This window comes from Carcharhinus amblyrhynchos, chromosome 13 (assembly GCF_965287045.1).
Source record: "Carcharhinus amblyrhynchos chromosome 13, sCarAmb.v2.hapA, whole genome shotgun sequence".
In the NCBI taxonomy this organism is placed as follows: Eukaryota; Metazoa; Chordata; class Chondrichthyes; order Carcharhiniformes; family Carcharhinidae; genus Carcharhinus; species Carcharhinus amblyrhynchos.
This window is the reverse complement of record NC_137336.1, coordinates 48,276,737-48,303,074: the sequence shown is the minus strand read 5'-3', so window position 1 is coordinate 48,303,074 and position 26,338 is coordinate 48,276,737. Positions and strand designations below refer to the sequence as shown.

The 26,338-nt window shown below is 38.4% G+C and overlaps 1 protein-coding gene across 3 annotated transcripts in view; it reads left to right on the top strand.

Annotated features, from left to right (window-relative positions):
• The window catches only part of LOC145351896 (sideroflexin-1), an 80,060-nt gene extending 53,987 nt beyond the window's left edge, over positions 1-26,073 (top strand). For all 3 annotated transcript variants that reach the window (XM_080201667.1, XM_080201664.1, XM_080201665.1), the window contains 9 exons: positions 1,582-1,752; positions 11,939-12,037; positions 12,300-12,375; positions 13,388-13,473; positions 14,443-14,570; positions 17,753-17,802; positions 21,520-21,569; positions 22,550-22,597; positions 25,112-26,073. In XM_080201667.1, coding sequence (XP_080057793.1) covers positions 1,582-1,752; positions 11,939-12,037; positions 12,300-12,375; positions 13,388-13,473; positions 14,443-14,570; positions 17,753-17,802; positions 21,520-21,569; positions 22,550-22,597; positions 25,112-25,208 — 805 coding nt within the window. In that variant the 3' untranslated portion in view covers positions 25,209-26,073. The remainder of the gene's footprint in view (positions 1-1,581; positions 1,753-11,938; positions 12,038-12,299; positions 12,376-13,387; positions 13,474-14,442; positions 14,571-17,752; positions 17,803-21,519; positions 21,570-22,549; positions 22,598-25,111) is intronic.
• The last annotated feature ends 265 nt before the right edge of the window (positions 26,074-26,338 follow it).

Sequence of the window (26,338 nt, the reverse complement as noted above, 5' to 3'; positions counted from 1 at the left end):
GTTAGGATCAGCATCCAGGGGAATCATATGATTAAGATTGTGAACAGGGCTTCAAACTAACAGGACAAAAGAGTAGAAGTTAGAGGCAAGTTAAGGCAATAATCATGTCATGATTTAAATAAAGGCAAGTAGAACAGGAAAGGAAAGAACTGTTGAATGGTTAAAAAATTAAAGTTAAAGGATCTCTTGAGTACATAGCATTCATAGCAAGATAGATGAATGAGCAGCACAAATAGAGATAACCACCATACAGGAACATGGTTGTAAGGTGACAAAAATTAGGAAATAAATTTTCTTGGATCCTTAACATTTTGAAATAGCAGGCAAGATGGAAAAAGGGAAAGACTAGCCATGATAAAGAATGGTCACTAATGTCCTTTAGGGAAGGAAGTTTACTTTCCTTACTGAATTTGATCATGGTATGATTTTAAGTGTATTGTTAAGACTTAATAATAGGTTTGATCATTTTCCAATGACTGATGACAGGCTTACTTGTCCATAGGTCCCTCTTTTCTCTCTGTCCTTTCTTGAACAGCTTCCAATCTGTTGGAACCATTCCAGAAACTACATTAATTTGGAAAATCATAATCCATGCACCCACGATCTTTATAGCAATTTTTACAAGATCTTTGTATGTTGGCCATCAGGTCCTTGAGGTTTGTCAGCTTTTGTTTAGATCCTTAGGTTCCTTCAGTGCTTTGGTTCGTTATTTATTTTATATTCCTCATTCTTAGCCACTTGGATGCCCTCTATTTGAGACCAAATATTTTTATATTGTTTCAATAATTATCATATGCAATATATTAAATTATTATGTAATATATAATATATCATAAAATTAATCAACATTCCTGCCACATATTTCGGATAATTTCTCCTGACACTGCCTTTGGCCATTGTTTCCCTCAGTGTACCCAAACAGACACCACGGTGTGGCGGTTAGGGAATTTTTACAGTAACTTAATTGAAATGTTAATGTAAGCCTACTTGTGACAGTAATAAATAAACTTTAAGGGATGAACATTTATTCTCCTTTTTATATACTTGTAATACCTCTTTTTCTGTGTAGAGTTTAGGTCATACCTGCTGGACGAATACAGCAAATCATGGCTCTGAATGGTGCAACAGCAACGAGGTGACATTTCTGTGAAGCTCGCAGTGGATCTATGTAACAAGGGTATCAATCTTTGGATATCCCCTTTCAACTGCACATCTGCCTCACACCTGCAGTTGTTGTATAATTTATGCCTAAATGATTGAGCACCACTAGCCTCACTGTTATCTTAACAACAAATTCTGAGCCATTAAATCAATAAGATTCTAAACTTGTCAAAAATAGCTTCTCATAAAGTGAAGAAACAACTTGGATTTATGGAGCACTCTCAGGAAATCCCAAAGTACAACTGATAACTTTTAAAATATAATCACTTGGGTCAAAAAAATTAGACACTTGGATGCAGAAAAGAAACCTCGTCCATTGTTGAGTTGCATTCTTTTTAATCTGTCTTTTTCAATTAGCTTTTTGAGATGATGCTAATCTCACAGCTAGATTATTATGTTGTAATATGTATTATATCTTAGGCAAGGTATCATAGCTCCTGAACTTACGGAAGATGAACTTTGGAGGGCGAAGTATATCTATGATTCTGCGTTTCACCCAGATACAGGAGAAAAAATGATTCTTATTGGTCGAATGTCCGCTCAGGTGCCAATGAATATGACAATTACTGGATGTATGATGACCTTCTATAAGTGAGTAAAGACATTTTAACTGGAAGCTTCTTTCATGACTTGCCGTAACTGTAGCAACCATATTGTGACAGGAAGGTTAATGTGCATTTGATGCTACCAAGTTTGCATATGGTGGGAACTGCAAGTTTATGTTCACTTTCAACTTAACCACATTTCTGGACAAGCATTGAACTCTCTAGTTGCTTCAGGCAGGTTGATCCAGAAACGGTGGAAGAAAATAGGATGAGCTGAATTAAGGAATTCATTTTCTATTAACATTCTCCAAAAAAAACATCCTCGTTAACAGCATCAAACCAGGTTTTTTTAAATTAAAAAAATGGTACTTAATTGTGAAACTAAAACTAGTACTACTACCCACAACCCCAAAAGCTGGTGCCATTTGCAAATCTTTATTGCAGTATTTGGGGAGTAACTAGGGGCTGCGATGCTCTAAAGTATGCCAAAAGTATATATTTCCTTATATCGTGAACCATGACAAAAACAAAACTCCATGGTACGATGTGTAGATTTATACTATCAGTTTGATGCTTGTGGATTTATTCAATATGTTTCAGGCATGATTTTGGATTAGAATTTCATCAAAATGCCAGAGATTAAATGGGCTTCATATGGCCCTGACAATTTAAATCAAGTCGGAGGAAGCATATTTCTTGGTAAATATTGGATGCTGGTGTCCCTGGGCAGGATAATGTGTGTGTTTTTAATACCAGTGGACTTCCAATGGCCGATGGTGATTTGAATTCAATAGAAAAAAGTCTGTAATTAAGTCTAATGACCATGAACCGATTGGTAATTGTTGTAAAAAGCCATCTGGGTCACTAATGTCGTATCATCCTTACCTCATCTGGCCTATATGTGACTCCAGATCCATAGCACTGTGGTTGATTCTCAAATGCCCCTCTGAAATGGCCGAGCAAGCCGCTCCGTTCAAGGTTGCTTAGGGATAAGCAATAAATGCTGGCCCATCCAGCAATACCCATTAATGAATTTTTTTAAAAAGCAATTTTCTTGTGGTCCTCTTTTCATCTTTATATTGCTTTCTGGGTTTCTGTTAGCTTTTCTTCAATTCTACTGTGTTCTTCATTTTCCCTCCTTTGTGTTCTTTAAGGTGGTAAGGAGACACATGATCACAGAGTGGGGTGAAAACAGCAAGCATCATTAAGGTGTTGGTGTCCTAACTGCCGTCACTAGTGTGTAATTTCCCCAGCTAGTTTTATACCTTTTGTCTGTCACACCATCAGTTGTTCTTGTATCTACACAATGACTGTTCTCATTTTCCATTTATCCATTGCTTCTGTGTACTACCTTCAAAAATTATCTCTTCTCTTCAACTCGTCCTGTCTATTGTCCACTTGTACTACTACTGCCCCTTTGCCGATTTACGTTTTTCCCACTGACATTCCATTCTTCTCTCTATTTTCTCCCTTTTTTTGTCTCTTTATCCTACCATATCCCTACCGTCCCTTTAACGATTCCCCTTTAACTTCCTTGCTATTCCCTACTTGCCTCTTCTCCTGTCTCCTGTTGCTTGCTTACCCAGCTCACTTCCTTTGCCGCTGCCTATTCTCCTTTACAGCTCCATCATTTTCCCTCCATTATCTACTTAATGGCATCTCTTCTGCCTCCAGCTTTCCCCATTAATGTTACATCCCTTATCCAGCTGCACCAATCTCACTCTGAATCTTTGTTTTTCCAGGCAAGGTTTGACCAGGCTAACAGGAGAGAGAAAGTCCTAAGGTGGCAGGGAAGATCATGCAGCTAATCTGACTGTCATAGAGAACCCCGTAATAGGACATAGTAGGACTGAAGATAGAGCAGTGAAGTAACTCTGCAGCAGCAGAGACGATGTGGAGATGCCAATGTTGGATTGGGGTAAACACAGTAAGAAGCCTCATAACACCAGATTAAAGTCTAACCAGTTTATTTGATAGTAAATTTTATAAACTTGTGGGTTTACTATCAAAAACTGGTTGGACTTTAACCTGATGTTGTGAGACTTCTTACTGCAGCAGAGATGGCAGGGAAGGTTCTGAATGATGAGACAATGACAGCAGAATCTCACCTCAGAGCAGATAATTAAGGATGAGTTAACAGGCCTGAAAGTGTCAAATAAATACTGAGTAAAACATCAATAAATTTGAGGTAAAGCTTCCCTGCAAGTAATAAGGTGCATGCAGAGGGAAAAGGCAATTATAGAGCATTGCTTACTGCTTGTACCACTATCTAGTGGAAGAGAGCTTGGAGGAACACGAGCATTACCTAGTGTTGTCAATGTAGGTGAGATGGATAGTTGAATGAAATGGAAATTAAGACAGATATGTGATTAGTGCCATTTGAAGATAAGTCAGCATGGATTAGTTGCTGAATAAACAGCCTTTTACCATGTTATGTTTCTATAAAATTCTCTATGTAGTGTTCAGAGGAATGAAAGTAACTATAATTAAATACAAATACCACACATCTTATAGTTTAAAATTAATTTACAGGTGTGAGAGATAGTATGACATCAAGGTGCCATGGAAGTAGCATGACAAATAGCATGATAGAGATGTGACCTGGACAGAATACATGGCCATACAGAAATACGTGTTGCACAACAGGAAGTCACACAGGTACAAGACTTTTAAAATATAAAATTGATTCCTCTAAAAGGTAGCATGGGTGCTAATGGCAGTGTAAGAAAGCATAAGTTTTGTTGATGGCGCGGGCATTCTTATTCTTGACCCAGAATGCTCTAAAAATAATGAAATGTCTCAATATATGGTGCAAAGCAAAGTTTAAGTGCCTAAGCAGAGATTGATGTAGAAAAAAAAAGGTAGATAGCATTAGATTCAGTAGGCTGTGGTAACACAGGCCTTAGGGTGGGAATTCCAAAACAGGCCAAGGTAACTGAATTTCTCTCTCCAATGAAAATGCACCAAAGATCAGAGAAGCAAATGAGTGAGCTGGGACATGAGCTTGCAGAGATAGAATAGCACAAGCAGTGCTCGAACCTGCTACTCCATTTTACTAGATCATGGCTGATCATCTACCTCTACACCATCTTCCTGAACTTACCCCTGTATCCTTTGATGTCATTGGTATCTAAAAATCTATTAGTTTCTGCTATGAATATTTTCAGTGACTGAGCCTCCACAGCCCTCTGCCTACAGGAATTCCAAAAGTTCACCACCCTCTGAAGAAATTTTTGTTCATCTCTGTCCCAAATGGTCGACTTATTCTGAGACTATTCCCCCTGCCAAAGAACCATATTTCCTGTGTCCACCCTGTTGAACAATAAGACACGAGCAGAACTAGGCCATTTGATCTATCGAGTCTGTTCCGCTGTTCAATAAGATCATGGTTAACCTAATATAATCCTCAACTCCACTTTCCCACTTCATCCTGATAATCCTTGATGCCCTTACTAATTAAAAATCTGTCTATCTCAGCCTTGAATATACTTAACGACCCCACTTCTATAACTCTGTAAAGAAATCCACAGATTCAGATCAGAGTTTTCCAATCTTCTGGGACTTTGAGAATTTAAGGATTTTTGGAAAATTATTACCAGTGCATCTGCTATCTTTGCAGCTACTTCCTTTAATACCCTGGGATATAACTCATTAGGAATTCATCGGCCTTTAGCCACATTAGTTTTCCTGATGCTTTTTTCGTCGTGATACCATTTATTTTCTCAACCCTTGATTACTTAGAATTTTTGGAATGTTTATTATCTTTCACCGTGAAGACTGATGCCAAATATTTAACTCTGCTGCCATTGAGAGCCATAGAATCCCTACAGAGCAGAAGGAGGCTCTTTGGTCCATCGATCTTGCACCGACTATCTGAAAGAATATTTTACCAAGGCCCAACCCACTGCCCTGTGTAATCATGTGCATTTATCATAGCTAATTCACCTAACCTATACATCTTTGGACACCAAGGGGCAATTTAGCATAGCCAATCCACCTAACCCACGCATCTTTGGACTGTGGAAGGAAACTAGAACACCTTGAGGCACAGAGGACATGCACACTTCACAAAATTTCTGGTTCTCCACTATTATTTCTCCAGTCTCAGCCCCTTTTTTATATATTTAAAGAAGCTCTTGCTGTCAGTTTTTACATTACTTGCTTGTTTATCTTCTCCCACTTTATATTTTTTGTCATCTTTTATTGTTTTTTAAACCTTTCCCAATCCTCTGGCTTACCACTAATCTTTGCCACATTATTTGTCTTTTGTTTTAGTTTAATACGATTCTTAATTTTCATGGTTGATTTATCCCCTTGCGCGAATCCTCCGTCCTCACTTTATTGTGAGTCATGTAATATTTTCAGAAACGTCTGCCACTCTGATCAACCTTTACTGCTAAATTCCTTTCCCAATCCATTCCAAACTCTGAACCATCCAAGAATTTTGTATACTTCAATGTGATCACCACTCAGCCTTCTAAACCTTACATGCCCAGTATCCTCAATCTTTCATCATAGAACACTCCTGCCTTCCCAGGGATTAGCCTGGTGAACCTGTGTTACACTCCCTCAATAGCCAGTATGTCCTTCCTTAGGTAGGGAGACTAAAACTGCGTACGATAGTCCAGGTGTGTTCTCAGCAAGGTTCTACGCAAATGTAGTAAGACTTCCTTAGTCCTCTATTCAAATCCCTTTGTAATAAAGGCCAATCTAACATTTACCTTCCAAATTTCTTGTTGCATCTTCCCATTAGCTTTCAATAATTTATGAACAAGAACACCCATGTCCTTTGAACATCACATCCAATCTCTTCCCACTTAAGAAATACTTTGCATTTTTTTTTCTATCAAAATAAATACCTTCAATTTTTGTATTATATCACACTCAGTCTGACTAAGTCACACAATCTTCACAGCACAGAATGATCCAATCCTTGAACCCTCTGGAACATCATTTCTCTCCAGTCCTATAATGTATGTATCATTAATGCTACCATTCTTCCTTTTCTGTCTCTCCTAAATACTTGTAGCCAGGAATATTTAACATTTGGTCCTGTCTTCCTTTGAGACATGGTAACATATTTGGTCCCCATGTCCAAATCATTGATATACACTCTGAATAGCTGAGGTCAATGCACTGATCCTTGTGATACCCTGCTTGTCACCACCTGCCATCCTGAGATTGATTGGTTTACTCCTATTGTTTTTTTCCATTAACCAGTTCTCAGTCAATGCTAGAATATTACCACCAATCCCATGAGGTCTAATTTTTGCTTGCTGACCACCTGTATGGGACCTAATCGGAAGCTTTATGAAAATCCTAATACACCACATCCACTGGCTCTCCCTTTTCTATCCTGCAAGTGACATTCTCAAGAAACTCCAGCAGGTTTGTCAAACATGATTTCTCTTTCGTAACTCTGTTGATTTTGCCCAATCTTACCATTATTATTGAGGATTTTGAAATTGGCGGAATTTGGTGAACAGAGCAGTACAAAATTAATAACTTGAGACCAAGGAGAAGAACAATAAATAGAACTGGGAGATAAGGCCACAAATCAAGTTATGTTAATAGGCTTTTTGTTTTTTGTATTTTTCCTCTGCATTTGCTTTTGGCTTCTGTTTCAGATATCACTTATTGAAATACTCTAGCTATCAACATTTTCAAGTGTTTTCATTTGCCTTAATATAAAATACATTGCAATCTGCACACAATAATCAGAAATCCTTTTAGATTACTTCAGAAAATGGGTTTTTTATTTGATTTATTATTGTCACATGTATTAGTATACAGTGAGAAGTATTGTTTCTTGTGCGCTGTACAGACAAAACATACCGCTCGTAGAGAAGGGAACAAGAGAGTGCAGAATGTAGTGTTACTACATTCTACATAGCTAGGATGTAGCGAAAGATCAACTTAATGCAAGATAAGTCTATTCAAAAGACTGCAGCAGAGAAAAAGCTGCTTTTGAGTCAGTTGGTATGTGACCTCAGACTTCTGCATCTTTTTCCTGAAGGAAGAAGGCGGAAGAGAGAATGTCCAGGGTGCGTGGGGACCTTAATTATGCTGGCTGCTTTGCCAAGGCAGCAGGAAGTGTAGACACAGGCAACGGATGGGAGGCTAGTTTGCATGATGGATTAGGCGACATTCACGACCTTTTGTGGTTCCTTGCAGTCTTGGGCAGAGCAGGAGCCATACCAAGCTGTGATACAACCAGAAAGAATTTAAAGGTATCAGGAAAATACTGTAGTAAACCTTGTTTGGGGCTTTATCTGATAAGGAAACAATAGCAATAACAATCTGTTTTAATAACAGTATTGGAAATACTTAGATCAAGCAATTTTTGTGCAGAGAGAAAAACACAGTTAGCATTTCAGGTCGATGTCCATCATCACAACATTTTTAATAGTTCCTGAATTTGGCTAAGTTGATGTATGTTCTAAAAAAAATTTCCTGAATTTATGATAGGCTATGTTGCAATGAAGTTTTATATGAAATATATTTTTCTGACCTATTATGGAACTTGTCTGCTTGTCTAATTTAGAAACAGAATACAGAAAGATCAGCAATTCAGAAACATCTGTGGAGAGAGGAAGATAGGGTTAACGTTTCAGGTCTGTGACCCACCATCAGAACCGATGGGAAGAAAAGCCATTGAAGAAGTTATACTGCCAACATTGGGACAGGCAGGATTGGAATCGGGTCAACATAAATCAACACCGAGGAGAGCCAATTGAGGATTATGAAAAGAACAGACATGTTGCAAACTACATAGAGGACATGAGCAAGATTGGCATACAATGTTACTGATGACTTTGACCAGCAGGGTATCAGTATTATTCACAAGATAGAAACTAGACTTCAACGTATCAAGCAAGGAAACTTTTTGTAGACTTTGGTAACTAGGCTTTCAAGACTTGAAAGAAATTGTTAGAAGCGAGCTAGTAGTTGAACCAGTAGGTGGGTGTTTAAAAGTTCCCTAGGCTGTTGAGTTCAACCCTTCCTCTGGTAACTCTGAGGCTGAATTAGAATGTCAGCTTCATTTAAAATTCAATCTCGTGATGAGCTTCTGACTTCATATCTGCATTATCACTCGCATATTTACATTATTCCATAAGATTGCCTGTCTGCCTTATTGTGTCACCTCATATGCTGGTGAAACCTTTATCCATTCTGTTATTGCATTTAGACTTCACTGTTCCAAATGGCTGATTACCCTCTGTAAACTTGTGCTCATCTAAAACTCTGCTGCCCACATCCTGATTCATACCAAGTCTGTTCAGCCAACACCTCTGTGCTCATTATTTTGGCTTCCAAGTAAAGCAATACCTTGATTTTAAAATTCTCATTCTTGTTTTTGTGTCCCTTCATGAATCTCATCTCTGCAAATCTACAGTCCTTTGTTCCTCCAGTTCTAGCCTCTTAAGCATCCCCTGATTTTAATATCTCCAACGTTGGTGACTGTGTCTTCAGTCGCCATGTCCCCAAGTGTTGGGATAAGAAATGGGCTTGTAACATGTGACTCCTCAAGCCTGTTCCGCTAATCTGATCTTTGGCCTCAACTCCATTTTCCTGCCTGTTCTCCATAGTCCTTGACTGGCCTGTGGCTCAATAATCTCTCCATCACTACCTTGAATACATTTGATGACTTCACCTCCACTATTTTTTGGGGATAGAGAATTCTAAAGATTCATGACCCTCAGAAAATAAATTCCTCCCCTTTGTCTTAAATGGAAGACTCCTTGTTCTGAAACTGTGCCCCCTTGTTCTAGATTCTATATGAGGGGAAATATCCACTTGGCACCAATCAGTCAACCACCTCCTGCCATGCTTCTATAATTCAATAAGTAGGTATCTCATCCTCCTCAGTTCTAATAAGCATAGGCCAACTTGCCCAACCTTTCCTCAAAAGACAATCTCTTCATTTGAAGAATCATTCTAATTAACTTTCTCCAAATTGCCTCTAATACAAATATATCCCTCCTTAAAACTTTGTGCACTGTACTCTAGGTACAGTCTTAGGCTTCCCTACCTTTATATTCCAAAAAGTCATCTTTTCCCTTTCTGAACCCACATGCTATAGCTGTGTTTCGTGTATGAAGATATCCAGATTCCCTGCTGTACAGAATTCTGTAATCTCTTCATTTAACTAATTTTCTGCTTTTATATTATTCCTACTAAAGTGGATTGCCTCACATTTTTTTACTTTATACTCCCTTTGTCAAATCTCTGCCCACTCACTTAACTGATCCATAGTTCTTTGCAGACTCTATCCTCCTTACATCTTATACCTATCCTTCTATCATCATTTAATTTGACTATAATACATTTAGTCCACTCATCCAAATCATTAATATGAATTGTAAGTAGTTGAGCCACCAGCACTGATACCTGAGGCAACCTACTGGTTTTGATTTGACAATCTGAAAATGATCCATTCACCCTGATTCTCTAACTATGTAATTCATTACCCCAATACCATGCAGTAACCTTACATGTAACACCTTATTGAATGGCTTTTGGAATTCCAATATGTTACATTTATTTCCATTTTTATGCACCCTGCTCATTGCATCATTCAGGAACTTTTAAGTTTTCAAACACCATGAATTCTTTTCCTAAACCTCTTCACCCCTCTACCTTTCTCCGCTCCTTTAAAGTGTTTCTTAAAACCTGTCCTGTTGACCACCTTTTCTTCATCTACCCCCATACTTCCATACATGGTTGAGTGTCAAATTTTGTTTGATATTGCTCCTGAGAAGACCATAGGTCATTTCTGCATTACATACTGTATGAATACAAGTAGTTGTTTTTGAGCAGTTTTAATCCATCTCAGAATTACAATACTACCGATAATACTGTAACATTACATTACTATGCTGATAGGTGACATGGCTATATGAGGAAGAACTTGATAAAAGTTTCTTGAAAGGTATCAAATAATATTTTCCTATGGCATTTGTTCTTTAGTAATGTGATAAATTTTTCCATGATTTGTTTAGATTATTAACTTCCTGAAATATTGAATTTTCAAAGTAAGCTGCTTCCACCACATTACAAGGCACAGGTTACTAATTCATTGTGCTACATTGGCTAGTGCTTTTCTTTCTTTTCCTCTCTGCTGCACTTGTTTCCTACTTCCTGTATCTTTACAATATTGAAGTCATAACCCATCTCTTAATCTGTCTCATTTTTTCAAAGTGATCTTAACATTTTCAAACTTATTTTGTCCTTTAGCCCCCTACTGCCTACCACCTCCAATCTTTCCTCTTGCAACTTCAGGCAAATCATTAATTCCAGATATACCTCATCTTTAACACTGGTGAAATTTCATGGAGCTAAAAGTCATCAATCACTTTTCTTTTTGACAGTGTTTCTGTTTATTGCAATGCAGATAAAGAAATGACCAAAATACAGGTTTAGAGACAACTGTGATCCGATATGGAAATTGACCAATTGCCTTATTAATTTTCCGAAACGGGCTGAACTTTACACCCCTCCCCCGGTGGATTTTTAGGCATGTAATTGAAGGGATGAAATTCCCTCCAGATTCCCGCCTGTTCCAACTACTGAGTGATTTTACACTAGGTGAGTAAGGTCCCTGATGGGAGGTCTGCCATTGTCCCAATTGAGATCCATAATATCCAATATTTGGGCTGGCAGGAGAATTGAACTTAACTGGGAGATGCCTGAACATCAGAGGGGCGGGATGGGGGAACACCTCCATCAGAAACCCCCTTCTGAAGACAAGTGCCTCTGCCCTGGTGGCCCCGAACCCCTCTTCCTGCTTTTCTCCTATTTCCCCCATCCCCACACAACCCACTATTTGCCAAGACCCCAGTTACCACCTTCATGGCTCCCTAGGCCATCCCTACACACCCTGGAACCTGCTTTTGCTTAACTGGGCCTCTGATGTCCAGACCTGTGCTCCTACATTCATCTGTGTTTTCCTTCTTTCCACTACAGCATTGTTGCTGCAGGGATTGGAAGGCTGCTGACCAATCCGATTGCTCTAAGGCAGGGCTTTCTCTGGAGTGAAGGGCAGCAGTCCTGCCTGTAATCACTTAATGCTTCTTTGAGCATGAAATTCCTTTGGCACAGAGTCGGCGGGCTTGTGTTCTCCATTAATTCTTTAGATGGCAGGAAATGACCCTGCTGTCTGAAAAACTCAGGCCAGTTCTATTTTTATAACTAAATATTAACTGTAATGTTTCCTATTGATTTGATTATAGAACAACTCCAGCAGTGGTTTTCTGGCAATGGATTAATCAGTCCTTCAATGCTATTGTAAACTATACTAACAGAAGTGGAGATGCTCCGATAACTGTAGGGTAAGTTGTGTTTCCATTAAGATTGATGTAAAGCATTGTCACAAGTTTCTGTTTTGGACTGTACTTCATATGCTACCAACCAAATGATGGTTTTGTTGATCAAAATAAAATTAATGTAAACAAAACTGAGCTTTCATATATTAGTATTACAACAGTGTAGTGTTTTCATCATAGTTAAATTGATATTTAGATTTTGTTCTAGAAGTCTTAAGGGCATTGTTACAATTATGATTTCTTATTTTATCTCCTGTTTAAAATACAGCCAGCTTGGTACAGCCTATGTCTCTGCTACAACAGGTGCAGTAGCAACAGCTCTTGGCCTTAATTCACTAACTAAGGTATCATTAATTTCTGATACTTGCATATTTTATCTGTTTTTGGATTTTGGTGCTATGGAAAAGGTGTTGCCAATTTCATGAGGGTGATGCCAGGAGAGAGTCAATGTAATCATGGAAAAGCTAATGTTGTATTCAAGGAGCAGAAAAAGTGAAGGAGAGATCTAACAAATGTTCAAAAATATAGAAGGATTTGAAGGGAAAGATTGAAAATATTTTGTGCTTAAAGATTCAGAAAACATCAGCAAGCAATTTGGAGCTAATTTGATCCTATTTTTGCCTATTGTGTACTTGATTGGAAGATATTGTATAATAATCAAGAACAGAATCCTAGATGACCTTACTCCTTCCTCGTGCAGGAATCCTGAACCTAATTGTTAATGTTGTGCCTAGCTGCGGCTAACTTGGGTTGGGTTGAACATAAAACTTCTGCCCTATTATTTCACATGCCAACATATTTACCCACTAAGCACGTATGTGAACTTCAATGCAAAAATAGTTTTGCTCTTTGTATGAGTGTTCTTCAATTCCTTCAGATGTTCCAATTTTTTTTTAACTCTGCTTTCTTTAATTTGAGTGTGTTTTCTAATATGCAATTAATGATGCTTGACAAACACCTAGTGTGGATTTGCAACTTAAGGAAACCTATATAAATTGTGAAATACAAGAATGATTCACATGCCACATAAAATTTAATTGCAAGGAATATCAAGATTAAATTTAAAAAATAGCTTCATTTGCATCAGTACGCTTTGTGAGAATATAATACAACATGGAGTCCAATTCCAGTTGCATTTCTCAGGAATTTTTTTTATGCATTCTTTAGTACTCTAATTCTTTAGTCATTCTCCATTTGATAAGAGCAACATAATGAGCACTATTATGGATAAGGGAAACATTCAGGTGACAAAACTTGTAATATTTAGACATTTGTATAAACACAATAATGAAGATTTGGACTGAATCCCTTAGTTCTTATAGAACAAGTAATTAATGATCCATTTCTTCTATACAGCGTGTGACACCTCTAATAGGACGCTTTGTTCCATTTGCTGCAGTGGCTGCTGCCAACTGTATAAATATCCCTTTAATGAGACAAAGGTAAGTTTTCCATGTACTGTCTCAATAGCAGTAAAACAAATTTCAAAATGAAATAATTCTAGGGATGGCATATTGCACCATACAGTGGGCGATCCAATTCCAGATTTTCACTGAGTGATTTCAAGCAGAGTTCAGGCATTTCTCCAAAATCAAGTGGCAGTCATGATGAGCAATTCCTGAGAGACGCCTTTTTTTTAATAATAGTAGCCCTATTACCTCTCTCTTTCTATAAGTGACGTTCCTGGAAAGATTTGAGGACATTCACAAAACTGTCAATTGCCTTAAAGTGATCAGAATGCTGCAAAACCCCAGTAAGAACAACCTAAGTGCTTTGTGAAAAATGACATGCCTGTCATCATTTGCTGCATTCTGAGAGGAGGATACTCCTGAACTTTGTAAAAGGCCGCTTAATTGAGAATATTTTTAAGATGACATTTTCCCTTTTTAACTCTCCCATTGTTGGCCGTACAATGGGAACGCTGAATTTTAACTTCTCTTTAATACTTCCTTTTTTAAAAAACTGATTTCTGCTCACCATTTATACTGTAATGGCATTCCATTCATTTAACAGACTGAGTAATATGTTTATCAGTATTGCATGATTTTAAGCTTCTGAAAATCTTTGCATCCGCTTATTTAATGTGGCTTCACAGACCAAAAGGTGCCAGGATCATACTGAATCTACATTTCAGAAAAGTGGATGAATGTTCAGAAAATTGCTATTTTTAAATTGCTGTAAGTAAGCTGCCTTTTTCCAATGAATGAGCAGATAGGTACAAATTTGAGGAAGCACAGAAAATGTAATCATCTAAACTTTTCCATTGTTATGAACGTCAGATACAAAAATATAAAATTGTGATCTGGTGTTTATTTTTGCTCCACCTAAACAAAAAAGCCTTTCACCATGGTGCTTTTAAATTTGTGAAACCAAACATTCCAAAAACACTTCAGTCTACTTTCATTCCACAGAGAATTGAAACATGGAATACCAGTAACGGATGAGAATGGCAACCGACTAGGAGAATCAACAAAAGCTGCTCAACAGGCCATTGTACAAGTGGTCATTTCTAGGATCCTCATGGCTGCTCCTGGCATGGGTCAGTAGTACTGAAAGTACTGTGTTAGAGATCACTGGGAATCAGAGTTCCTGAGGCAAAATGCACCTTTACATGCATTTGGCATTCTAGAGCTATGGATTGTGATGGTAGAAGTTGCAACTTTTTCCAAAGAACAGCACAGTACAGGAAACAGGCCCTTTGGCCTCACAAGCCCGCGCCGCCCATTTTAATACTCAGAGTGCCTTATTCCAATCCTCCTTTTCCCTATGACTTTTGTCTACATCTAGTGGACTCCACAATAAAGGGGTGGCAAATTTAGGGAATTATCTGTGCACCAGATTAAGGGAGATCCAATTTAGGGACAATTTATTAACACCAATCAGCCTAAAAGCACGTTTTTGGAGTGTGGGAGGAAACCGGACCACGTGGAGAAAACCCACGCAAGCACGGGGAGAATGTGCAAACTCCCACAGACTTTGACCCATGCCGGAGATCCGACCCGGGTCCCTGTAACTGCACAGCAAACAGTGATAGTCACCGAGCTGTCGTGTTGCCCATCAATTGGTCCAGTTTAAGTGTACACTAACGACATGAAGCACTAGGCAATTCTCGAAGCAACATCCAAGAGCAGCCCTCGCACAACCCACCGTGTGTATGCCCCTTGTTGGCCAACAAGGCGGACCGAATCGCCTGTGGATGTTTAAAAAAAGAGACATCAATAAACACACAACAGCCTATAAGACATTAATGGAAGATCCCCAATAGCTCCAATGTAAGAGACAGGTGAGCCTTAAAATTTGTTGGACAACCGATAGGAATCTATTAATTCCCAGGAACGTCCTGAGGCTCTTGATCTCCAACTAGAACATTTTGGAGTATCCCTCCATCTCTAGTCTGCTCATGTGCCTATCTAGGTAAGTCTTAAACAACCCTAGCGTGTCTGCCTCCACCACCCTACTTGGCAGTGCATTCCAGGCCCCCACAACCCTTGTGTGGAAAAACATCCCTGTAACATCTGAATTATACCTCGCCCCTCTCACCTTGAGCCTGTGACCCCTTGTGATTTTCACATCCAACCTGGGAAAAGGCTCCCCACTGTTCACTCTATACCCTTCATAATCTTATACACTTCTATTCAGTCTCCCCTCGTTCTGTCTTTCCAGGGAGAACAACCCCAATTTGCCCAATCTCGCCTCATAGTTAACAATCAAGTGACTGACCAGGAATCTCCTTTTGCCTTCAGCTATTGGCATGTGTTGGAACGTTTGCAGGTTGAGAATCAATTTGTTTGAGTGAAGTCATTTTGGCTATTAAGTGGGACTTGAACCCACAACTTCTGACTTGGAGGCAGGGCGCTACCTGTTGCGTCATAGTATTAAAAGTAAACAGTTTTAATAAACTGACTTCAAGTCACTCCAGTTAAACAAATTTCTGTCTTTTATTTCTGTATTTATACAAGGTGTTGTATAAATACCTTGTATAAATACAGGCAAACAACAAATATTGTTTTGTTGTTCAGAGGTTCCTGCTGTGCAGCTTTCATAAATGTTGCTCTTTGATGTTGGAAACACTTGCTTATTCCACATTTACTGCAGGCAATCATTATGATAAATTATCATTTTAAAATATTTGCATGCCAATTATATTTTACGAAATAAATTCCATTTTGAAGTAAATTTTTAACCAGTTATTTTTCTGACTTTTTAATTTCAAAATTCAGATACAATGTTGGGTTGCTATCAGATTTAGCATTCGTTGGTGAAGTTAGCATTTGCTATTAGTGGAATTCAGAAGGTCCACCTTCGCCTGTCATTCAAACTCAGTTAGCTTCTGTGGGTGGATCTTGGCCTGAATTTGAATGGCAAGCTAGTGACTCTCTTGAATGAGATAGCAAAACTCTAACATTGGTGTCTGTCTTTGACTATAAAAACACACTGGGCAGGATTTTCTGGCCTTGCTCCAATACCAGAAAATTCCACGCACAGTCAGTGGATCTTTGTGTGGTCCACCCCCTGCTTTCTATGATTCCATGGCGGGCAGGACGGGAAAAGAACCCCAGCTGACTCGCAAGTCATATGGACCACCGTTGGCAAGGATCTTTGAGACATTCACAACTCAGCCCTCTACAGCAAGACCATACAGGAATTAGGGACCCAGAGAAGCAGAGGAACTTAATGAATTGTATATACAGAAATGTAGATCTGTGCTTTTGAGAGCTGTCAAATAAAAGTGCAGATAAGAATGCTGTTCCCAATACCTGCCATATGTTTAGTTTGAACCCTATCTATTTTCCTATTTGCCACTGGCTCTGCACAAAGACCAAGGAGACCAGTTAGCTTGATAAATAACAAAATAGATAAAAATTGGATTCAGTTAAGAATGTCAGGACAACAACTGATTCACTTTAAACGGAATCTTTTATTTGTTCAGGAGCTGTTGGAGAAAGTTGACGCAAAGTGAGGAAGCAAATGGTTCTGTGCACACTTGCTAATTTAGTTTCTTACTGCAAAGTGTTAGTATATTTCTATGACAATCTTAATAGTATTAATAAAATTCCCATTTTACCAAAGTCTTCTGTGATCACATGATTCTTTGCCTTGAGTTTCAAGTATTGGACAGCATGGTGGCACAGTGGGGGTTAGCGCTGCTGCCTCACAGCGCCAGGAACCTGGGTTCAATTCCCTGCTTGGGTCACTGTGCGAAGTCTGAATGTTTTACTTGTCTGTGTGGATTTTCTCTGGGTGCACCAGTTTCCTCCCACAGTCCGAAGTACATGCTGGTTAGGTGCATTGGCCATGCTAAATTTTCCCTCAGTGTACCTGAGTAGGTGCCAGAGTGTGGCAACAAGGGGTTTTCACAATAACTTCATTGCAGTGTTAATGTAAGCCTACTAGTGACATGAATAAATAAACTAAATTTTAAAACTTTAATGCAGGCAAAGCTTCCAGGTGGCAAGTGGAAAATGGAAATGTTAATTTGAGCATTTCTTATAGGTTCCACCAACTTTTTACCAAAGGCTTAGAATGCTAGAAAATTTGCATGCCCTTATTGATGGAATACAACATCTGTTGTATATGTCAATCCTAAAACTTTTATAGTCGTTACATTGGACTAGAATCCAAAACATTAGAGGTGTGCTTATCTCTTATTGTCACCAAAGATATCTGCTTTTTTTTGTTATTTTAGTTGTGATTATATTTTATTAAATGACCTTTTTTCAGCTATCCCTCCGTTTATAATGAATACCTTGGAAAGGAAAGCCTTCTTAAAGGTAAGTTTTTTTTTATACTCAGTTTGTGGAACCATTCTAATAGTTTTACTATCCAGCAATATTCCATTTGCTTCCTATGTTTAAAATAAAATGAAGCTATTCATCCATTATACTACTGACTGTTTAATCTTAAAATGCATGAAAAGTTGTAACGAACTAAGATAAAAACAAGTACTGTACATGAATACCTTTTCATCACAGCTTTAGTTTGTAATTTAGGTTCAAAAAACAATGCACAAGTGAAGTAAAAGCAATTATGGGAGCAGTCAAATAATTGAAATACTGTAGTAATTCAGCCAAACACCAGTTTCCCATTACCACCCTTTATTGTGCACAAAAGGAAAGGGCCATACCTGCAGTTTACAATCAGGTTGTCTTCACCTCAGGACCTACAACCGCAGTTTGGGTAAAGTAACAGGTTTAAAACCCCGCTGACTGTTTCTCATTGAGCGAATCGCTACTTGCTCAGTAAGGCAGTTCATACACCACAAAACTCACAGGACATCTATTGATGATCCCTTATGGCCGTCATAATATTCCTCATCCCTTAGGTCCACATCTCTCCCAGCACTCCCACCGCAAGGAGAAGCTTTCTGACGCTTGGCGTTCAGTCACAGTTCCAGCGAAGACAGGTCTGGGTCATGTGATATAAACCAAACAGGGGACCATCTCTTCTGGAGGGAGCATTGCAGGATTACTGATGCGGGTGTCTCTTCAGCTTCTGCTTGAGCTTGGAGGCCTACTTCTTCAGCCTCCATTGAAGTCCATGCCGTCGCTATCTGCAGGGTTTAACGCAGAGTCAGCATCAAGCTGAGAACATGTGGCTTATCCCCATGGCCATTAGTGTGGCCTGCTGAGGCAGCGACTCCCTGGCCCAAGTGCTTTTTTAAGGTGTCATCCTGAACTTTGAACCCACACTGTTGCTCTGTACTGGCTTCCCGTACTAGGTGAGGCTGTTCATGAAGGCCCGCCTTACCCCTCTGCTGAGGTGAGGTGATCCTTAGGTTAAATCACCACCAGTCAAATGTCCCCATCAAAGGGGAGAGCAGCCTGTGGTCATAAGGGACTATGGTGACTTTACCTTGCTTTACTCTGAAGTTTGACCTTGTAAGATCAGGGTCCTGTTTTCTCTATAATGATCCAGAGACACATTGCAAAAGTTTTTTCTATTCTTGCCCTTCTTTGATTTTCCAGTTGGGACTCCACCCTACCTGCCAAGTTTGGGAATAGCAGGCTTAATGTGGTACAAAGCATCATCCCATTAACACTGGGGCAATGCCTGTTGTTGTGTGCAGTGTGGTCCTGTAATCGAACAAAAATTGTGCCACTTTAGTCTCTGGGTGCCAGTGGTGGTTCATACCATTTTTTTGAAAGTTGAACTGCCAGTTGTGCCAGTCCATTTGGCAACGGATAAAGGGTGCAATCCGGATGTATCGGATACCACTGGAAAGCACGAAGTTCTGAAAAAAAATTGCTAGTAGAGGCCATGCTTTTATCGGAAACTAGGACTTCTGGTATTCCATGTATCTTGAAGCTTTGTCAAAATTTCTCAATTGTAGCTTGGTACACTTCCAACCACTTCTCCACCATAAATAAAAACATGGAACCCGTAGAGGGGCCCACAGAGTCCACATGGCCATCAGACGTAACTCCTAGCCAGCATCCTTTTGGCACCCCCATTGTGTGGTTCTATTAATATTGGACGTTGTCCTGGGGCTGGAACAATTACTCAAGACCCCCAAAGAATGAACCAGTCCTCAATACTAAGTTCTTTAATGAGATAGGGTTTCATTTCTTCAGAGGACTCCACAACTTCTGAGAAATTGTGACAGTAAACATAGGATACAGGGTGTACTGGTTTCCTATAACAGAATCCACCATATAGGATCAATGCTGTTAATTGAATCCACTGCATGGGATAACGTGCCTTATTTTGGATACGACTGGATCTTATTGGATCTGGGCTTCAACCTGCCTTGCTGACTTTGGCAAGACCTCAAAAGTTCAGAGTCGTCACAACCTCTCCCAATGCTAGTAAAGGATCCAGGCTTGCGGGCAATGAGAGGTGACTCAGTGCATCGATATTAGTTACCTAGGTTCCAGGGCAATGTTCCAGAAGATATTTATAAGCCACCATTATCAAGGCCCAGCATTGTATCCAAGCAGAGGTGTTGGGAGAATTGCTTTGTCCTCTGAAGAGGCCCAATAAGGGTTTATGGCCAGTAACAGTAAAAATCATAGATGCATTGATGGAACTACTTCACACCAAATACAACCACCAACCCTTCTCAATTTGAGAATACCTTCACTTCGCGTCCGAAAGGATCCTGGAGGCATTGATAGAGGAAAAAATAAATTCTCCTCATTGCCAATTTGGTCAAACATAATTTTTCCCTCTCCAACATCCTTTATTATGCACCAGAGGAAAGGGATGCGCCTATGGCTTAGAGTCAGGTAGAAACACAGTCCAGAAAGAGTAAAAGATTTTAAAATCCCTGTTTTCCTTTGGGTGAGCCTCCAAATGCTCAATAAGGCAGCTTTATTGCACAAAGACCATAGGGAGATTTATTAATGATCCTTCGTGGCTATCACAACGGATACAGAGGACAAAACCCATTGGCATATACTAAGTTAAAATCAGAACCAAAGTATTTTAAGACTCTTGGGTCTACTACACTATCTAAGGCAAAGAGAGGATTAAAAAAAAATTGTTGTGGGAACAGCTTGACGGTGATGAATGTTTGAGCATGGTTATTCATTGTTGGGGACTGAATGGATATAGTTTTGATTCTTGCTCTTCAAAGTTCCTGAAATGTTTGCCGTTAACAGCACCCCTTGTAATGGAAATTGTCTGAAGGTGAACCATACTGTTCACAATCTTGGTGTCAAATTTGATCCTGATCCACACCATCACAAAGATCGCCTATTTCTACTTCCCCTAACAATGCCCAACTCCTCCTCCCTCTACCTCAGTTTGCCTGCACCTGAAACATTTATCCATGCCTTTGTTACCTCTAGGTATTCGGCTTCATTATTTCAGTGCTGTTCTGGCTGGTCTCCCTTATTCTACTTAACACAGAACTTTGGATGACCTCAAGTTTATTTCCCATGTCCCAACTTGCTCAAAGCCCTGTTCACTCATCATCCACCTACATTGGTTGGCTCTCAGTTAAGCAGCGTCTTGAATTTAAAATTCTCATCCTTATTTTCAAATCCCTCCATGAGGTTAAATTCTACCACAGCTATCTCTGTAACCTCTCCAGCCCCACAATCCTCCAAGATATGTTATATCTGATTTTATTCTGTAAAATCGCATCAGAGATGTCTCATTTAATACATAAATGATATATTGAATGGCACTCTGTATTGGGGTTCATGTTTGACACCTTCAGTGCAGGTATTGGAGGATGTGAGCACCAATCAAATCCATTTCAAGAAGAAAGTGTGTTGAAAAGGGAACAACATTAGCAAAAAGAGGATTAATTAAGCTTTCAGAATCAAGCTGCTCACGTTGACTGCAGTGGCTATGTTTGCAATTACATTTATCCAGTCCTTACAAAAGTCATTAATAAGTTGATGCTTCCTTCACATGGATCTGTGTCTCCAATACAAAATAATGGCTAGCTTGTTGGTGCCTTGGAGTTCATGAAATACTGTAACAGCACTGATATTTCTGTCTAAATTTACAAAATTGAATTGATATTTGCACTCTTGTAGAGGTTTCCTTGGATGAGTGCACCAATTCAAGTGGGTTTGGTGGGAGTCTGGTGAGTAGAAGTTTTTTTTGTCTAGTAGTGGAAAAGATAATTGAAGAAATGATTTGGAAAAAGACTCTTTATTTTAAAATGGGCATTTAGTAATGTTATTACATTCACCAAGAGTGAGTCCTCTTATTGTCAAACTGCACAGACTTGACGGAGTCTTCAAGATGCCATTTTGTACCCGAAAATAATACCCTCAGCAAGAATGTCATAAGTATGTCATAGTTATTGTTTGATGAAATGGATGCAGTGAAGAACATTTTGTCAATTTGCATCTCACTACACGCTATAAAGCAAACCTTTGCTTTGGAAAAAAAAAGTTTTGTTTTAGGATTAGATTTTTTTTAAGATAACCTTATTCAGTTAATTGTTTGTATGCTGTATCTACTTTGTAAAAACATGTCCTGTTTTGCTTTGTAATTTAAGTCCTCAAATGTTAAATTTACACAATATTAGGATGTCACTGAAATTCTTTGTCACTTTTAACGTAACAACTTCTCCTCAGAGAGAGAAGTATCCATCGTTAGGTACATAGATATAAGGCATGTAATTTGTGAATGAAGCAATTCAAAGTGATTGGCTCTTTGTTTCTGCCTGACTGCACCCAGCCACATACAACTGTCAAATTGAGAAGAAATCCGTTTGTGACATTTCCATAAAATTGGAAAATTTACTCATATGATCAGCTAAAATAGTGTGTCTGTTTACCTGGGTCTGAAGTGAATTGAGCTGAATCTGCTAGCTACTTGATTTCAGGTTTTGCTTATCATGTTGTTTACATTTTTGAATAAATTACGCATTTACTTTTTTTAAAAAAGTAGCTATAATATTCAGAACAAGTATTGTGAAAAATACTAACGGAACTTTTATCATGCCCTGATGACTTTCTAAGTATGGGATATTTCAAATCCATTGGCAGGGAAATAAACGTGGAAAAATGGTTGTACTCTGTCCATTTTAATTGTTGGTAATCTTCCTCATTTCAGCTTGGTATTTGCCACACCACTTTGTTGTGCATTGTTTCCACAGAAAAGGTAAGAAAACAGTTCAAACATATGTCCGTTGGTTTTCCATATTAAGTTTTAAAAAGCAGAAAATAATCCATTTCATCTAGAAGTTCAGTCCAGTTCCAAGTCTATGTATAATTTTGGTGCCAGGCTTGCATCCCTTTAAGTTCTGAGCATTCACTATTCACTGTAATAGATGATTATCCATATTTTAAATAACAGCTTTTCTTTCCTGTGACATTGAGACATCAGTTTCATTTTCCAGCATACCTGGTGAACTGTTGAACTGAAAATGTGACTGTCAGAAACTTCAAAAGGTCAGGTCATTAATGATTTTTTGTCTCATCACAAGCTACACTAGAATCCCTTTCGAATGCCACCCTGTTTTATCTTTTTCAACAGTCTGGTGGGTGTCATCAAAAATGCCTGTGACGATCTATTTGGCTTTGCAGAATAATTATCCATCCCAATAAGATGACTAAATCACAGCTGACAAGTATGGAACAAATTGATCAGTGGACAGATAAATGGTGTGCAATCTTAAATGCTATGATGAACAAGTCAGTAAATTTATAGGGAAAGATTGACCACATCAATCTTTATTTTCGTAGGTGTAGCAAGCTTCTGGTATTTCAAATATTTGACTGAGTTATGGTAGTGTAGTGGTTATCATACAGATTGGCAATCCAGGATACACCATGGAAATTTAAGATGTGGAGTTGCCGGCGTTGGACTGGGGTATGCACAGTAAGTAGTCTCAACACCCGGTTAAAATCCAACCGGATAAACCTGTTGGAATTTATCCTGGTGTTGAGACTAAATTTAAGAAATTGAATTCAGTGAATTTGGTTATTTGTAGGCTAATACCATAAAAACACACTTTTGGAATTTTTACTAATGGGAATTTGCCAAACGTAATAGGGCCAATCCACTTTTGACTTCTGACTTGGCATAGCTTATTTGCAATGCCATTTTGTTGGCAATGATACTGCTATCTTTTTCATCTTAATAGGTAGTTTTTCCTCATCAATTGCTTTCCAAATGCACGTATCCTTTAGAGGCACTTGTTTTTTTTTCATCAGCAGCCTTATAGGCGCAATGCGTTCTAAACACAGTTCCTTGTATGAAAAAAAATTTCAGCATTCACTTTTGTTCAAACTTTGGAGAGGCTGGGGATATAGGTTCAAATCCTGCCACCACAGCTGGTGGAATTTAAATTCAATTAATAAATCTAGAATATGAAGCTAGTCTCAGTAGTGATGACAGTGACATCTATTGCCAATTGTGAAAACTCATCTGGCTCAGTAATGTCCTTTAGGGAAGGAGGTCTGCCATCCATCCTTGTTCTTGTCTACACATGACTCCAGACAATCAGAAGTGTGGTTGACTTGCAACTGCCCTTTAAATGGCCCTTTGAGTATTTAGGATTGGGCAACAAATGCTGGTTTTACCAGTGAAAGAAACTGGCTCCTATTCCTACATTCTAATAGTGATGCTTAATTGGCTGGAAAGATGTTTGGGACAGCCAGAGGTTGTGGAAAGATGTTATACAAATGCTAGATTTCTTTGTAATTTAAGATGTTGCTCCTTTGTTCCGGCTTACCTATAGGGGGGAGAAATCATTTCCTACTTTGTCCTGTAACTTCATTATTTTATGCATTTCTATTAGATTATTCTTAACCACTCATCTCCAGAGAGTTTGTTCCAAGTTATCTACTCCATCATTACAGTTCAGTTCCTTCATTCCAAAAATCACTTGGTTAATCCAAGGTCAGTTTTAGGTGGGCTGCCCAAAACTGAAAACAGTGAGGCCTGCTAAGTGTTTTAGTAGCACTTTTTTTTATATCCCTTCCACTGAAGCATCCTCAAGCTTTTTGATTGCCTTTTGCACTTTCAAGATACTCCCGAATGGAGGAGGAATAATTCCTTTATCCATCTACCTATTGATTACCTACTTAGATTATATCCCCTTTTCCTATTCTTTTATCCAAAGCAAACCACTTGAAATATTAAACTGCATTTGTCATTGTTCCACCCACTTGCTTTGCTGTGAAATTTTAACCCTACTCCAAGATGATTACTATCTGTAAAACTGGATATCTTAACCTCTGTTCCAATGCATGTGTACAATTGAACAGCTTGTGGCCTATCACCAATGCCTGAGACACCACTTGGCTGGCCCTCAAGTCTCTACCGTTTGTAATGGAATAGTCACCATTCTCCCAGATAGATGCAGCCATAATATTAAGCATTCTCTGTAGGACAGAGCCATTTGTTTGATTTTTGTGTCCCTGCCAGTAAATGAATATTCACCTCTGTCATTACAGCTGCATTGTAGCAGTAGCATGTCGGTCTACAGAATGCACCACAATGACTTAGCTTTTATTTAGGATGTAACATTAAACCAAATCATAGTGTAGAATCATTGTATAAGCTTGAATAAAAATTACGTAGTTCTATTTCCATCTACATTTGGCCACTTCATGTGAGATATTGTATGCCTGAACTGTCTTGAGATGCCTTTTGTTTAATTTCTTGTAGCTCAATGTCTGTGAGCCATCTTGAGCATGATATTCAGGCCAAAGTTCAAGAGATCAGTCCTGGAGTGGAATATGTTTACTTCAACAAAGGATTGTGAAAGCACAAACTGAAGATAAATACCAAGCAATCCAATTTGTAGTGAGTTCAGTGTGCCAAAATTTAAGAACTGTTTTTCTTTGTCTTAACCCATTTGTACCTTTTTCAAAAAGCTTATTTAATGACTTAAAAATACTAATCTAAATTAATTCTAATTGATATTAGTTTCATATGTTCCTGTAAAAAAGACAACAGTTTGTGCTGTCTGCATTTATGTAGTATGTTTCTAAAATAACTTGTATCATTACCAATGTGAACCTTGTCAGTTTACTGATGCAGCACAAAACGTCACTATGAATCAAATGTGTGTTTACTACATTCCACCTTATTAATATTTTTTCCTACTGTGTTTACAACTACTTGCCAATTAGAATAGAACAGAAAATAAATTTTGTGACTGTGTTAAGTATCATGTAAACATAATTGTATTAGAGTGTTTCAATTCAAATTATATACCAAGATAGTGAATGAAAGCATCAGAAGATAATTCTCCATTAGATAAGTTGTATGTCTTGTGGACTTGGCAATTGAATAATGTTTAACCTCCAGGTTGTGAATGAAGGACAGCATATCTAGGTATTTAAATACTTGAAATAATGATAGTGATAATTTTAAAATTTATAATCTCAATGACAATTGTGCAATAAAACTACAGTGTTGCTCAATAAGCACATTCTTAAAAATAATTTGCATTCCTAGATATCTAATGCCTTTAGGACTTTTAAAATTAGATCATGAATATAGGGACACTACAGTTTTAATAGGAAAGTATTGGTATCTTGTCTTGCAAGTGTTTCAATCAATGAAAGTGTTATTATTTTGATGAAACTGGAAAATAAAACCTAAATAAAGTCAAACTTCAAGAAGAGGTAGTTTTTGTATTTTGGATATTCTAATAATTGCCTAACTATAACTTGGCTCAAAGAACAATAGGTCTTTTTACAAAGAAGGATATGTCGTCGTCGAAGACAACTTTAACACAGCGTACACTATTTATTTTCCATGAAATTAAATTACTACAATTGTCTATGTCAAAACTTGTTTGTGCTTGGAAGTGAATTCAGTGCTATTAAGTAACCAATTTGCTCTGCTACGTTGTCCTTCTATGTTGAATCTACAGCAGCTATCCAT